The 14193-nt window shown below is 38.3% G+C and overlaps 1 protein-coding gene across 1 annotated transcript; it reads right to left on the bottom strand.

Annotated features, from left to right (window-relative positions):
* Positions 1-7309: 7309 nt before the first annotated feature.
* On the bottom strand, positions 7310-14075 carry SDHD (succinate dehydrogenase complex subunit D). Its single transcript, XM_044669406.1, has 4 exons — positions 13930-14075; positions 13503-13616; positions 11793-11937; positions 7310-7893 (listed from the first exon to the last, which is right to left on the bottom strand). Exons 1-4 carry the CDS (start codon positions 13991-13993, stop codon positions 7728-7730), a joined length of 489 nt encoding a protein of 162 aa, XP_044525341.1. The 5' UTR covers positions 13994-14075; the 3' UTR covers positions 7310-7727.
* Between the last annotated feature and the right edge of the window lie 118 nt (positions 14076-14193).

The raw sequence follows: 14193 nt of genomic DNA, 5'->3' as shown, positions 1-14193 counted from the left end.
TTAAGCAAATGAATAGGTTTGTACATTGAGACATAACTCCTTTAGGGTTACAAATGATATTTCTTCACAAATACATTGTAAATCCCTATTACTTTCTTCTTTATCTAAGCTATGCTTTTGTTTTAAACTTGGAATAAAGACAGGAGTTTGAGATTTCGATGACTCCAAGCAAGATTGCAATGCTCCTGGAGATAAGCCATTACATATTCTTGTGTAGTCCTTTCAATTCACATCCAATCCTATTGAGGTGGAATGTGTAAGCTGACCCCTTTTATAGTCATCCTCATCTGTCCCATAAATCTCTTTGCGCATTTGCAATATGTCTACCCATTCTTGGTCTTCTGCCACAGAAATGTCATTGTTTTCTGTGCAGCTTGCTACAGACATACACTCTCCCATGCCCGGTCTTTTAGAAACATCCATTAGTCCTATATTCAATACATACACATCATTTTTGGTCAAGTCAGTCATTCTTGAAACAGAAGCCTTGGTTCATAAGCTCTTGGGAATTGCACCTTCTGCCAAATATCTCTCTATCTGATTCAATGATGGGGTTTGGCTAATCTTTTTACAGGCATGCAAACAACACAGTTCATTATATTTTGCACTTTCTACTCTTCCAGATTTGTTGGACCATCTGGAATTGTAGTAAGTTTTCTTGGTGTTCCTGTCCCTTTGGCTTGAATTGTTATTGTTTGCCAAAGTCAATTTGTTGCCTAAATCTACATTGCCATACCACGTGAACAACTCTTCACCACTGGAAGCATCTTTGAGAAGAGTTTTTAGGATTGTAGTTGACAGAAGGTTACCTAGATTGACTATGCCCCATGCTGGCCTGGAGAGCAAAGTTATTTATCTCCTCAATTTCTTTGTCCTTTCTATCCTGCTTGAGCTGTTTCTTAAGATCTGCTATAATGGAATCCTTCTCAGAGTCACTTTGCCTAGTCACCCTAACATCTCTTTGTTTTGAATCATGTATGTATGATGCATGTTGTTGAATTTCCTCCAAAGACAAAGTTTCCTATTGGGGACAGCTCTGCCTGAAATATGATTGTATAGGCAGTGAAGCACTTTTCACGAACTGTCTCCTAATGTGATCTACTGTCTCTGGGGCTTGGACGTCTCTCGATCCTAGGACTGTTTCAGCTGACTCAATGACCTTATCTAGAAAGTTACTGGGATGTTCTTCTTCCCCATTTGAGCTTTTCAAACTTAAGCATGAATTGGGACGCTTAGCATGTAGTCGCATTGCTTTGAGTAGGTCCGTTCTACATTGGACCAGATGCCCCATAGGACCAGATGCCCCATATTTGCATGGGATGTTAATTCTAGATCATGGTGAACAGTAGGCCAGGCAGTCAAATTTGGGTTCATCTTAGTCTCATTTAAAAATTTTTCCTTTTCTGAGGGTGTATAAAATTCCGCCAGAAGAAATTCAACATCATCAAAACGTGGATTAAATAAACACCCTTTTCATTTCCTTAATCGACTTGAAAGGTGAAGTGCAAAATTTTGGAAAACGCCTACAGAGAACCTCTAGGTCATTGGGTGTGAATGCCTTATATGATTTGACATGCACTATGCCCTCCCCCAGCTGTAAAATAGTCCTATCGACTATTGGGAGGACAAAAACGATGGTTTCAGTCCCTGTGGCTTTATCATGAGTAGCCCTATTACTTGCTGTCGCCTTGTCATTAGCCTTTGCCACTGTCCCAAAATGTTTGGATTCTATTATCTCCCATTGGAGAATTATATGGTCATCTAGGTCTTTTCCTTCCCTTATTTGCTTCACAACTTGGACCAACAGTTTCATTTGCTCAAGAACTTCCTGGGATATAGAGTCATTTGTATTCATTGTAGCACCAGATGGATTGTTGGCTGTCCCTGTTTGGCCTCAGATGGTAGGCAAAAACCAGAAAGTTCTCAGGTTAAAGCTAAGGAGTTTATTGATAACAGGTGTATCAGGAATAAGGCAGTGGAAGGAGGGTTAGGAAGTACCTAGAACTAAGGGTGAAAGATTTATCTGACTCAAGTTGTTAGTAGGTCCTGTCTGGATGCTCTTCTGCTGACAGAGGCCAGATTTGAACCTAGGATCTCCCATCTCTAGGCCTAGCTGTCAATCTACTGAGCCACCCAGCTGCCCCTCTTCTTCTATTTTTTAAGAATACATCTCCCAATTGTGAACCGATGCAATCATTCTGGAGAGCAGTCTGGAACTATGCCCAAAGGGCTATAAAACTGTGCATAACCTGTGGTTCTGTAATACTACTACTGGGTCTACATCCCAAAGAGATAATAAGGAAAGGGGAAAGGATCTACTTATACAAAGATATTTATAGCAGCTCTTTTGGTGATGGCAAAGAATTGGAAATTGAGGGGATGTCTATCATTTGGAGAATGGCTAAAAAAATTATGGTATATGTTGGTGATGGAATACTATCGTGCAATAAGAAATGACAAGCAAGATGATTTCAGAAAAATATGGGAGGCAGATGGGTGGCTCAGTGGATTGAGAGCCAAGCCTAGAGATGGGAGGTTCTAGGTTCAAATCAGGCACTTCCTATCTGTGTGACCCTGGGCAAGTCACTTAACCCCCATTGCCTTGAAACCAATACAGAGTATTGATTCCAAGATGGAAGGTAAGGGTTTGAAAAAGAAAAAGAAAGAAAAGAAAAAGCTGGAAAGATCTGCAGGAACTGATGAAGAGCAAAAGAAGCAGAACTGGGAAAACATTGTACACAATACCAGCAATAGAGGACGATGAGATTCTTTGAAAACGTGGCTCCTCTCAGCAATGATCTAGGACAATCCTGAAAGACATGATAGGGAATGCTATCCACCTCCAGAGAAAGAACTGCTGGAGTTATCTTTCACATCAGTGTATTTGTGGTTTTATTTGGGGGAGGGATTGTTATGTATGAGTTTTCTCTTACAACAATGACCAAATGGAAGTGTGTTTTGCATGACAATTAAAAATGAGAGAAAAAGGGGCAGCTGGGTAGCTCAGTGGATTGAGAGTCAGGCCTAGAGATGGGAGGTCCTAGCTTCAAATCCGGCCTCAGACACTTCCCAGCTGTGTGACCCTGAGCAAATCACTTGACCCCTATTGCCCACCCTTACCACTCTTCCACCTATGAGCCAATACACAGAAGTTAAGGGTTTAAAAAAAAATGGGGGAAAAAATATCCATGGCTGCCAAAGGTGCATGATCTGCTTCTCTGCAATCTGCTCCTTGTAATCTTTTAAAAAGATTATTTTATGACATAATCATATGCCCATTTATACTCTATTATAGAATATGAAGTGTACTGAGTATTCAGAGAAGACTAGAACTTCCAGTGTCAGGACTGCTTTCTCTCCTCAGTGTCCACCTACATCCAGCTCTCACCTGAGGCTCCAAGAAGCTGTAGTACATATATCAGTCATACTCAGGAAAATTGTCTCAGTGGGCAGGCGGAGCACCACCTATGGGAAGTCAAAGGAATGTCTACCTGAGGGATGTGAAGACTTCCTCTGGCCGAATGGGCAGATGAGAATAGTCTTTTCCAGTGACCCTATAAAGGCAGCTGAAGCAGATGTTGTGGAGCATTTAGAACCTGGTCAGACACAGAAGATGCAAAGGTCAGCCAGCTATTATTATTAGCCATTGCTAATCCTCCTGACTTTTGTCTTGCCACTGGACTTGGATGTCTCTGGAAGGCAGAGTGAGGCTGATAACTTAAATCACGGCTACCTCATTTAAATCTGATTTATGTGTAAGTCAAAAGACATCATCTGTGATGTCATTTTGGTTCTCTTTGAGGATATATGGTGTTGGTTTAAGCCCATTTTCTGCTAGTATGCTTTCCAGTTTTCCTAGCAGGTCTTAGCAAACAGGAAGTTCTTTCCTATTTATGTTTTATTTTATTGAACATTATATGGTGGAAGCAGCTAAGTAGCTTACTAGATTGAGAGCCAGACCTAGAGATGGGAGGTCCTGGGTTTAAATCTGGCCTCTGACATTTCTAGCTGTGTGACCCTGGGCAGCCTCCATTTCCTAGCCCTTACCACTCTTCTACCTTGGAGCCATTACATAGTATTAATTCTAAGATGAAAAATAAGGGTAAAAAATAGATGGTTCTGTTGACTGCTGTTTTATTGTTTGAGGTCTGGAAATGCTATTCCCCCTTCATCCCTACTTCTTTTCATTATTTCCTTTGATGTTCTAGATCTTTTATTTTTCTAAATGAATGTTATTAAAGTTCTATAAAGTATCCACTTGATAATTTGATTGATGTTTCATTCTGTACCTACTATAGACCATCAATTCTCTGTTTGGAAAATGATTCCTCATCATTCTTCTGGAGTCATGGTTAGTTATATTTATCAATTTCCTGAATCTTTTAAAGTTGTTTTCCTTTCAATGCAAGTCATCACAAAAATTGTTCTGGTTCTGCACATTTCCCTCTTTATCAATTCAAATAAGTCTTTCCATCACTTCACTCCTTACAGAAAAATAATAGCCTCTCACATTCATATACCATAATTTATTCAGCCTTTCCTTCAATTGTCAGATACTCACAGTTTCCAGTTCTTTGCTACTACAAAAAAAAAAAAAAAGCTACTTTCAATATATTTTAAATTCAAGTCCTTTGTCTCTAATCTCTTTAGTAGATAAACCTATAGTGATATCACTGGGCCAAGCTATAAGTATAGATAGCATGACTTTTAAAATATAATTCCAAATTGTTCTAGGATGATCAGACCAACTCAGTTTCACCAACAGAATCCTCACAGCAACTTCAATTGTCATTTCCTTTTTTGTTTCTTTTGCCCATCTGATGGGTATGAGGAAAAACCAGGTTTTTTGGGGGGGGGGTTTTAACCCTTTGTCTTAGTAACAACTTAGTAACAGAAGGGCAAGGGCTAGGCAAATAGGATTTATCCAGGGTCACACAGTTAAAAGGACCTGAGGTCAAACTTGAACCCAGGTCCTCCTGACTCTAAGACTAGTGTTCTATCTACTGAGCCACCTAGCTGCTCCAGAACCCATTGATTTTATTATTAGTTACTTGGAACGTTTTTTCAATGTGGTTATAATAGTATGCATTTATTTTAAGAACAAACTTTAAATACTTTTATCATCTATCTTTTGGAGAATGGTTCTTGTCCTTACATTCTTGAATCATTTTCCTATCTTGAGTGTCAATCATTAACTTGGAAATTTGTTGCCAAGATCTTTTATTTCTTTTTTTACAAGATGAATATTTACTTCCAAAAATACAATTACAAATGTACAAACTCACTCTCCTTAGATGTAAGAAACATATGCTCCCAGCTTGACCCATTTGGGGAATGGGAATTTGGTTCATTGCTTAGGCTGGCACTTCTAACTGCAATGATTTGGATCTTGCAAAACCTTACCATTTTATGCAAGCAAATCTGTGGTTTTTTACCTTCTGCCTTGTTTGACCAAGAACTTTTTGCCTGTAGTTTGAAAGGTTTCTCCTCTTCTCCAATTGATCATAACCTCATGTATCTTATGATTTTGTGTATCTTGGAGCTTATTGCAGCACCTATTTTAAGATGTTGTTCTAAATCAGGGATCTCTGCCTTAAAATGCTTTTAGCCTCATTGAATAAAGAATATGAGACTACAATTGAAATAAATTATATTTAAAGTTATAAAAACATTTTAGAAGGTAGTTCCCAAACCCCAATTGCTCCTGGTAAGCCTAATTTCAACTAGATTTTTCAATTTTCTCAGTTTTTGACAGATCTCAACTATTTATCTCAAAAGTTAGTGATCTTGAGTTCATCATCTATGGCACTCTTCACTTATTTGGGGTTTTAAGTATGTAATTCTTTATTGATAAATAAAATATTTTAAAATCAAGTAGCTCTCTGATTATTTCTTGTTGATACAAGATGTGATACAGCTAGGAACCCCTTTCTCAAATTTTTTTTTCATTATTTACCTTGAGATTTTCAACCTCCTGTTCCACTGAATCTTGTCTGTGAAGTAACCTTTTGGTGGTTTGACTGGTAGTCATAGTTAAGAGTTCCAAGAGGCCTACATTGCTTACTTTTACCAATGTGTAATACTGAATCTGTAGAATAATCTAAGAATTGTCATTTTTGTCATTTTGATAGCCTAACCACAAATGATTAATTTCTTCAACTGACTTTTCCTTCAGTGTTTGTAGCTGTATTATTAATTTCTGTTGAAGGAATTCTTGAAAGGCAGATTTCCAGATATTTTAGTTATTTTGACTATAATTTTTCTTCTCCTGCTGGGCTTCCCTATATTCATATTTGCTGTTTCTTAAAAGTAACATGTCATTATGTTTATATACTACAATTTGTTTAGCCATTCCCCAGGTGACAGTTATCTACTTTGTTTCCCATTATTTGCTACTGCAAATATTTTGGTGTATATGAGGATTTTCTCTTTAACTACTGACTTCTTTGGGGTACATATCCAATAGGAGAACCTCTGGATCAAAAGATAAGGACACTGTGTGACCCTGGGCAAGTCACTTGACCCCCATTGCCTACCCTTACCACTCTTCCACCTATAAGTCAATACATAGAAGTTAAGGGTTTAAAATAAAAAATTAAAAAAAAAAAAAAAAAAAGGTAAGGACAGTTTAGTCACTTTCTTAGCATAATTCCGAACTGCTTTCCAAAATGGTTAGACCACTTCATATTCTTAACACTTTAGAAACTCTTTCCTCCCTAACCTGGGCTCCAAACACTCAGCTGCCTCCAAATCATACAATCTACTCTCCCATCTTTCTCTTGAGATTTGTAAATTGGTGTTAGTTAGGTTTAACCAGCACCCTACTCAGGTTGGATGTGGGGATGAAATGAGGCACTATTGTCTAGTTTGTTAGCTAAACAGTTAATTAAAAGTTTACTTTGCCTTAACACAGCAACAACAGAAATAGTGGCACTTAAGATCCTAAACTCTATATGGTAACTGTCTGGTCAGCACTGCAGGAGATGATGACTTGCATGGACTTTAGGAATCTACCAAGTTAGAGAAGCCCCCGTTTCATGTGGGTACTGCCTATTTATGCCTTTAAGTGACCAGGAAGTTATATCTAGAGAGGCAAAAATCAATCAAGTCCAAGGAAGAGCTTTTATGCTTTATAGAGAAATTTAATCCCTATTCTGGAAACTGGGAGAACCTTAGTCCTACAGTTAGTAAGATTAAAAAAAAGAATATAGGCATCAGCACTCTTAACATCAAGCTTTCCTTAAAGATATGTAACAGTAAAGACATCTAAATTGTGCAAAGAGATCTTTCAAATAAGACACATGGTTTCTTTTCTTTCAAATATTTTATTATATGAATTAACAAAATGTCCAGTACTCCCAAGAACAAGACGCATTATAAGAGGGACAGGGCTGCTGGATAAATCCAGTCACAAGAGAATGATGAATAACTGAATTCTTAAGAGATCAGCAAAATGAAATGTGGCAGCTTACAAGCCCAATACAAACCCAGTGAGATCCTGAGACAACTTAGTGACTCATTAGAACTTGGAACACAAGCTAATTATCTCACAGTTTTCTTAATCTAATCCTTCTTGGATTATATTCCTCACAGAGACCAATTGTTGAAACAACTGTGTGCCTGACTGGAGAACAAGGAAGGTCTCATCAGTGAACTTCATTGAATTTCATTGGTTAATAAAGTGATAGAGCAGAGGCAATGGGTGTATAATTTCTTTTCCAGGGAGGTCAGAGTCTCCACAGCAAGGTAACAGCTCTGCAGATGCCCACATCATGATAGTTGAAATAGCAGAGTCCTGCAAAGGTCAGGGCTGAGAGCACCAAAAGACCTGCATTGGCTCCTTTCACCAATTTGTCTTCATGGACATAGTCAGTGATAACCTGTCCAAGACCCCTGAAGAGAAAAAGAAAATTCTACCATAGTACAAGTTAAAAAGGACAAGCATTTGCATAGTAATCTTGTTATTAACAAGAATTAGCCAAGTCTCAAATGCAGTATTTAATCATCTTTCTCAGCTCCCATCACCAGATTAATCTTTTCCATACCTTCAGGGACTTTTGTACAGTTATTTTTATAATTATAGTAGGTAATATTCTTCTCTTGTTTTGCAAAAAAGTTTAAATAATTCAACTCGTAGTAATAAGGACCATAACTAAGGAAAAAGGAAGGAAGAAGTTCTATAAGATACCTTTACTTTCTCAGGTTTATAATCCCCAGGGAAATTTATACTGGAGAAAACAGTCACAAGTCCTGACATCTACCAACCTAGCTGGATCAATTAAGTATATCAAACAGAAAAAGCTCAGGAGAGACCATGTGCAAACCAGACAATCATTAAAATAATTCAAGTCTGAGGAGAGTTGAACCATCAGACAATGATTGGAGTGAATACCCTTTAGGGGATATATTAAGAAAAGATCTGTTCCCCACCACCCCACCCTGTTTGGAGTAAAATGAAAATAAATCAGACTCCTATATAGGAACATGGAAGTAGATGTTAATTAAGACATTTATCAGAAATGTCATTGGTTGCATATTGTTTATTCTCTCCCTGTTGCTTGGCCCTTGAAAACACAGCAAAGCTAACCAAACCCAATAATTTTTTATTTTTATAACAATTCAAACAGCATTTGATTAAGTCATTTATTTAAAATGATTGTATTAAAAAATAGCATAAAGGAATAAACTAGAATGTAAGTAGAAATATTTTAGCAACTATAGTCAATGAACATATATTTATTAAATACCTACTCTCTGACAAGTACTGGTATTTATCTATATATTCTCCCCTTCTATATTTCCCTTGACATTCAGAGAAAAAAAACATGAAAAACTGTTTACTCTGAAAAAATGATCATTGAGAGGCTGCAAAGTATATCAGATAGTGCTGGCTTCACCAGCAGTACAATCCAAGTTTAAGTTCCACCCCTTGCATACACGGGTGACCGTTGGCAGATCACTCAAATCTCTCAATGACCCAGATCATTCTCTGAGACTATAAATTATAAAGCAGATGCATATCTGCTCAAGCAGTAGGAATTGCCGTGCCCTAGGACTCCCTATACAAATTAAATCACATATCTAGACCCCACAAAAAAAACCAAACTGCTAGGAAAGAGTGAGGACCCTACTTTTTACACCTATTTGAAACAGCAATTATGCTGCTAGCAGAGGCTTTTCCAAGTAGAATTTCTTACACAAAGTTTTTAATGAAAAAATGGTATTTAACTTCTCAGGGTTCAGTTTCCCTATTTATTAAACAAAAGGGCTGAATACATTCTTAGAATCATAATTATGGGTATTTTAAAAGGCCAGTCAATAGTGGGAAACCAGACCAGCTAGCACCAATAGCATTTCTTCTAACAATTATTTCAATTAATATGAATGAACCCAAGAAAACACTGATCATTCAATTAAGCATCCTTTGTGTGCAATATACTGAAGCAGTCTTGATTAAAAGATGTTTCCCTGCCCTCACTGTTTAAGAAAGGCATATAATACATACAGATGAAATTATGATACATGACTAAATAATTAAGAGGTACAACAAAATATTAGAGATCTCAGGATTGGGAGAGAACAATACTAACTAGGGAGCTCAGGAAGCATTTCATGAAAGAAATGGCATGGGCATGATCTCAGCAGGCAGAGGAGGGCATACAAGGTTATAGGGAATAATGTAAGGAAAGGATGAAGGCAGAGGACAGTGAGCTATATAATTTGGCTACAACAAAGTAGGGTGGCACCATACTGTGCATACTGTATTTGAATTCCCAGCTATGGAATCTGAACTATATTCAACAACAGAGTCAGTGAAGGGTTCTGAGCAGAGGACCAATGACCAAACTGGATTTCAGTATGAAGGAATTCTAAATCTCAACCCCAAGTTTCTGAATTTCGTAGTCAGTCATTTACCATTGGCTAATACAAAAAAGATAAAAATAATTCACTAAACAATACTCACTTTTCCCATTTCTATTACTCATTCTTTTAATCTAATCTTTCTCCTTCTCAACCCCTTATCCTTCTATCCCAAACTAAAACTACAGAACTGTTGATTCTCCTAGTAAATCTCCAAACTAGTAAATAGATACCAGGAACATTGACTAGAGAGTGGGTGGTAAAGAAGAGTGAGGAGGCCCTTATTCCCCAGGAATAAAGGGGTTCTTAAGCACCCAAACCTTAAATGAGAGTAAATAAATTCCTATAGTCAAGCTTCAGCTTTCAATCACTTGCAAGTCATTTTCTTACTCAGACTTAAAGACTTTCTCTCAGAAACTCAGCATTATAGATGTCCTGATACTTCAGTGGGCATTTTGAATGAAGATAAAGAACTGCTAAAATAGAAACTTTAAATTTAATTCCCACTAATTTCACCATTTATTAGCACTGCTACTATTTTATAGTAAATGAAGAAGTACTTGTTAAGGATAGAAGTAGAGACCAGGACAAAAAAAATGGTACTAATTCAAGCACTTCAAAAGCACCCATTTACAAAGAAATGTTATGTTTATTTCCAATCCATTTCTATCCAAAAATTAAAGTAAATTCTTTAGAGATCTCCAACAGACGGTCTTTTGATGGCTATGTTCTAATTATCCTACAGATTTCAAAGTATTAAAATTGTATTACATTAAACATTTTGCATCTAACTTCATATTACTTCTCCAAATAGCATAAATGAAAATGTTTTAAGTAAAATAAAAACAGATAGATGTAGCACACTAAAAACACTTCATGTACATTTTCTCAATTAAGCCTAACAAAAGAGATTATTATTCTTATTTTATAGATAAGGATACAGAGGCTCAGATAGGCCAAATAGGTTTTCCATGATGAAATAGCTAGCCCATGTTGGAAATGAGATTCAAAACAAGGTTTTCTTGACAAGGCCATCCCTTTATCTTACTATGCCAGTTTATGATAATAATTATTATGGGCCATTATCTGACTAAAGTGAACTACCTCCTTAGAAAGATCTCTCTGGCAAAGGCTACAAGTGGTAAAAATCAGTGGTCAGGAAGCACTCACTGGCTTTCTCTCCTCATTTTTGCTGCAATAAGATTCACTGAGCATTAAATTTAGTAACAAAAGTTTAAGATTACATCCCTAGCTATTCCACTTAAAAGTTATTTGACCTTGGACAAATTATTCAACCCATATAGCCTGTTTCTTCAACAGTAGGACTTAAATCTACCCCACAACGCTGGGAGAATAAAACAAAATAATGGAAAAGCACTTTCAAAACTACCAAGAACTATACAAATGTAAAGTTGTCATTAATAACCATTAGCATCCAAAAGAGCATATCCATGAACTTCTTAAGTATACTCCTTTGTTGCCAAAGATATTCAGTTAACTAGCTCTCTACTGCTTCAGAAACACAAGATTATAATTTGAAAATCCCCAAATTAACAACAAATAGTGGTTTGCTATTGAACTTTCCCCATGGGACTCAAAATCCAGGCAGAGAAAGTGAAACCTGAAAGAAGGAACTGAGAGCTGAAATTTCCAATGACAAAGAAAGGAAGTGGTAAGGCAACCCCTTTTCTACAACTGGCATAGCCTCTAAATTTCTCCACATTTTGACATCAAAGAACAATTCTACCATCTATCTCTTAATGGAGAGAGGGGGAAAAAACAGGACAGTATATGAGCAGGGGAATTGTTCAAGTGTAGCTTTTGTAATTCCATTTACTGGGATAAATAGCTGAAACATTTCAAGCAGTGGGGAATTGAAACCCACTAGGCTCAGAGTAAACAAAGAAGTACAGCAGGAATATCTTGCTTACCAGTGACTATGGAGGGTGAGGACTGCAGCCAGTGAGTAGTCCACCATAGAGCCAGGGCACAGATAGGCAGCTGGGAGCAGGCCCAGCAACAAGACACTGACAGCTCTCTCACTAGTCCAATGCAGAGATGCAGCCTTAGAGTCAGCTACAAAGAGGACCAGAACCATGTGACATGAGGAAGGCGCTTAGGACACATTCTCAACCTGAATATGTGTGTTAACACAAAAATTGAATTTATGAAGCTAACAAAATGCATGGAGCACATGAGAATGAGGGCTAAGAAACTGGAGGGTCTTCTTTCATTTTTTCTAAATCAAAAAGACTCCCAGTGTTTGGGGAAAAGAATATTCTATGTTTTTGGAAGGTATGAAATGATCACTGGAGAATCAACCAATGTTGGACACACACACACATACACTATACATATTATTCACACTTCCCCCTAAAGGCCAGGAAGAAATTTTTCTTTCAAAGTCAACCAGCTCAAAAAGAATAGCAATAGTCCACCTACCACCTGCAGACTTTTTGGTCTGCTTTATATCCTGTTACTTTAAAACAAGCTACAAAATTTGGCTTTACTCATTTATATAATTAACTAGGTTAATCGAGATCCCAAACCAGGTCTAAACTTCAATTTGGAGAAAAATCTTTTAAAACTAACAGTCTGTATGTTACACAGTACTTCACAATTTACAAAGTGCAGTTCTTTTTAAAAAGAAATAAATATTGTATTTATTTTACATTAATAGAGTGTATTCCAAGCTAAGTAGCTTACCTGGGGAATTAGGAGGACATGATATGCTAAAACTAAGGATTAGAAAGACTAAATGATTTATACATTAGTTATGTAGCTTGTAAGTGGACTTAAACTCAGGTCTTTCACTCAAAGTTAAATGCCCTTTCTTCTAGAGGGCATCTATTCTCAATTCTACTTCTATACTCTCACGTAGGGGCTCAAAACAATCCAAATCTCATAATATACTAATCCTAACAGAGAGAGAACTAAAAGTGGTAGAGTAGAAGCAGCTCTGGAATTGAAATCAAAGGACCTGAATTGAGTCCAGGCTTTGGTACTAACTACTACCTGTGTGGCCTTGGGCAAGTTAACCTTCCCCCATGGTAGGCACTTAATGTTGGCTGATTTGACCCGGACTTCTGCAAAAAGAACACACTAAATCTTTAGGACGTCTAGCTAGGAACAGTCAAAAAATTCAATTATCAATATGTTGATGAAATCAATATTTTAATTACTTGAGACTGACAAGTAATTTAAATATCAACCTAAATAGTCATGGTTTCTTCGAAAAAATTAAAATATACAGTGCATCAAAAGTTTTAAATTATCCACACTTTGATATTACTATCATTTTGACTCCCCTGTATTATCTAGGTATTAAGAGGATGACTCTTCCCCAAAGAATGAGTCTGAAAAAGAAAGCTTCAGGCTTGAGTCAACATTTAATTTTTAAATACTAGCCATTTCCCTATATTGACACTAGGGGAGGCAAAACGGTTAACAGAAGAGTCAAGAGTCTAAAAGATCTGTGGGATCTACCTCAAACTAGCTGTCATTTTGGGGCAAATCACTTCATATCTTTATGCCTAGATGATTTCTATGAGAGAGTGGCCTGTATCCGCCCAGAAGTTGGAGGGAGTGGTCTATCTCTAGGGGACAGGGTAAAGAGCTGAGGGGCCGGGGACAAGACGTACACCAGCGGCTGGCGGTCAGGTGAATGTGCCGTCCTTCGGAGGCAGAGGCAGGTCGGTCAGGCGGAGACCCTAAGACAAAGGCGGGTCTGATCACGCGGGCACCGAGGAGCAGGGCTGGGGAAGAGAGGTAGACAACGGTCACTGCTGGGGGAGGCTGCAGCTCTGGGCCAGACACACGGCCCCAGGGGAAGCTCTTAGCCTAGCACATGTAGGAGGCAGGAGAGAGGGCCAAGCGGCTGCTTCGGGTCCTCACTGGGGTCACCAGCCCAGGACCACCTCGAGGCAGAAGAAAGCCCTAACTCTTAAACCGTGGGAGCCCCAAGGACAACTAGAAAACCGACCTCTCTCTTCCACCCTCCACCCCCAGTCCACCTCCCATTGCTGAACTGACAGCGGACAGGGCCCCGCAGCCCGCCGCTCCGCTCACCTCGGCCCCCTAGGGCGCAGTTCCAAAAGTTCAGGCGCCTCACCGTTACCGCCGCCAGCGCCATCTCTACCTAAAGCGTTCAAGGTCACTCGATGACCCGGATGCGCTTAAGTCCATTTCTTGCCCCGCGACGCCGGAAGCCGGTGTAAACCGGAACTTTGGAGAGGAAGAACGGGAGAATCGAAAAAGAGAACCCGGATGAACCGGAAGTCGGTGTAAGTTCACGCTGGTTGGTAAAGAAGTCGGACGACCACAAGACAAGTA

The sequence above is a fragment of the Gracilinanus agilis genome, chromosome 3, assembly GCF_016433145.1.
Source record: "Gracilinanus agilis isolate LMUSP501 chromosome 3, AgileGrace, whole genome shotgun sequence".
In the NCBI taxonomy this organism is placed as follows: domain Eukaryota; kingdom Metazoa; phylum Chordata; class Mammalia; order Didelphimorphia; family Didelphidae; genus Gracilinanus; species Gracilinanus agilis.
Note: the sequence above shows the minus strand (reverse complement) of the source record. Positions and strands in the feature narration are given on the sequence as shown.

What these genes read in the sequence shown, in the direction of transcription:
- SDHD (XM_044669406.1), bottom strand. Translation starts at nt 13,993, where the DNA reads ATGGCGCTGGCGGCGGTAACGGTGAGGCGCCTGAACTTTTGGAACTGC. An exon ending in CCTGACCGCCAGCCGCTGGT is followed by an intron (nt 11,938 to 13,502) that starts GTACGTCTTGTC and finishes TCCTCTTTGTAG; the next exon opens with CTGACTCTAAGGCTGCATCT. An exon ending in CTCACCCTCCATAGTCACTG is followed by an intron (nt 7,894 to 11,792) that starts GTAAGCAAGATA and finishes TTTTCTCTTCAG; the next exon opens with GGGTCTTGGACAGGTTATCA.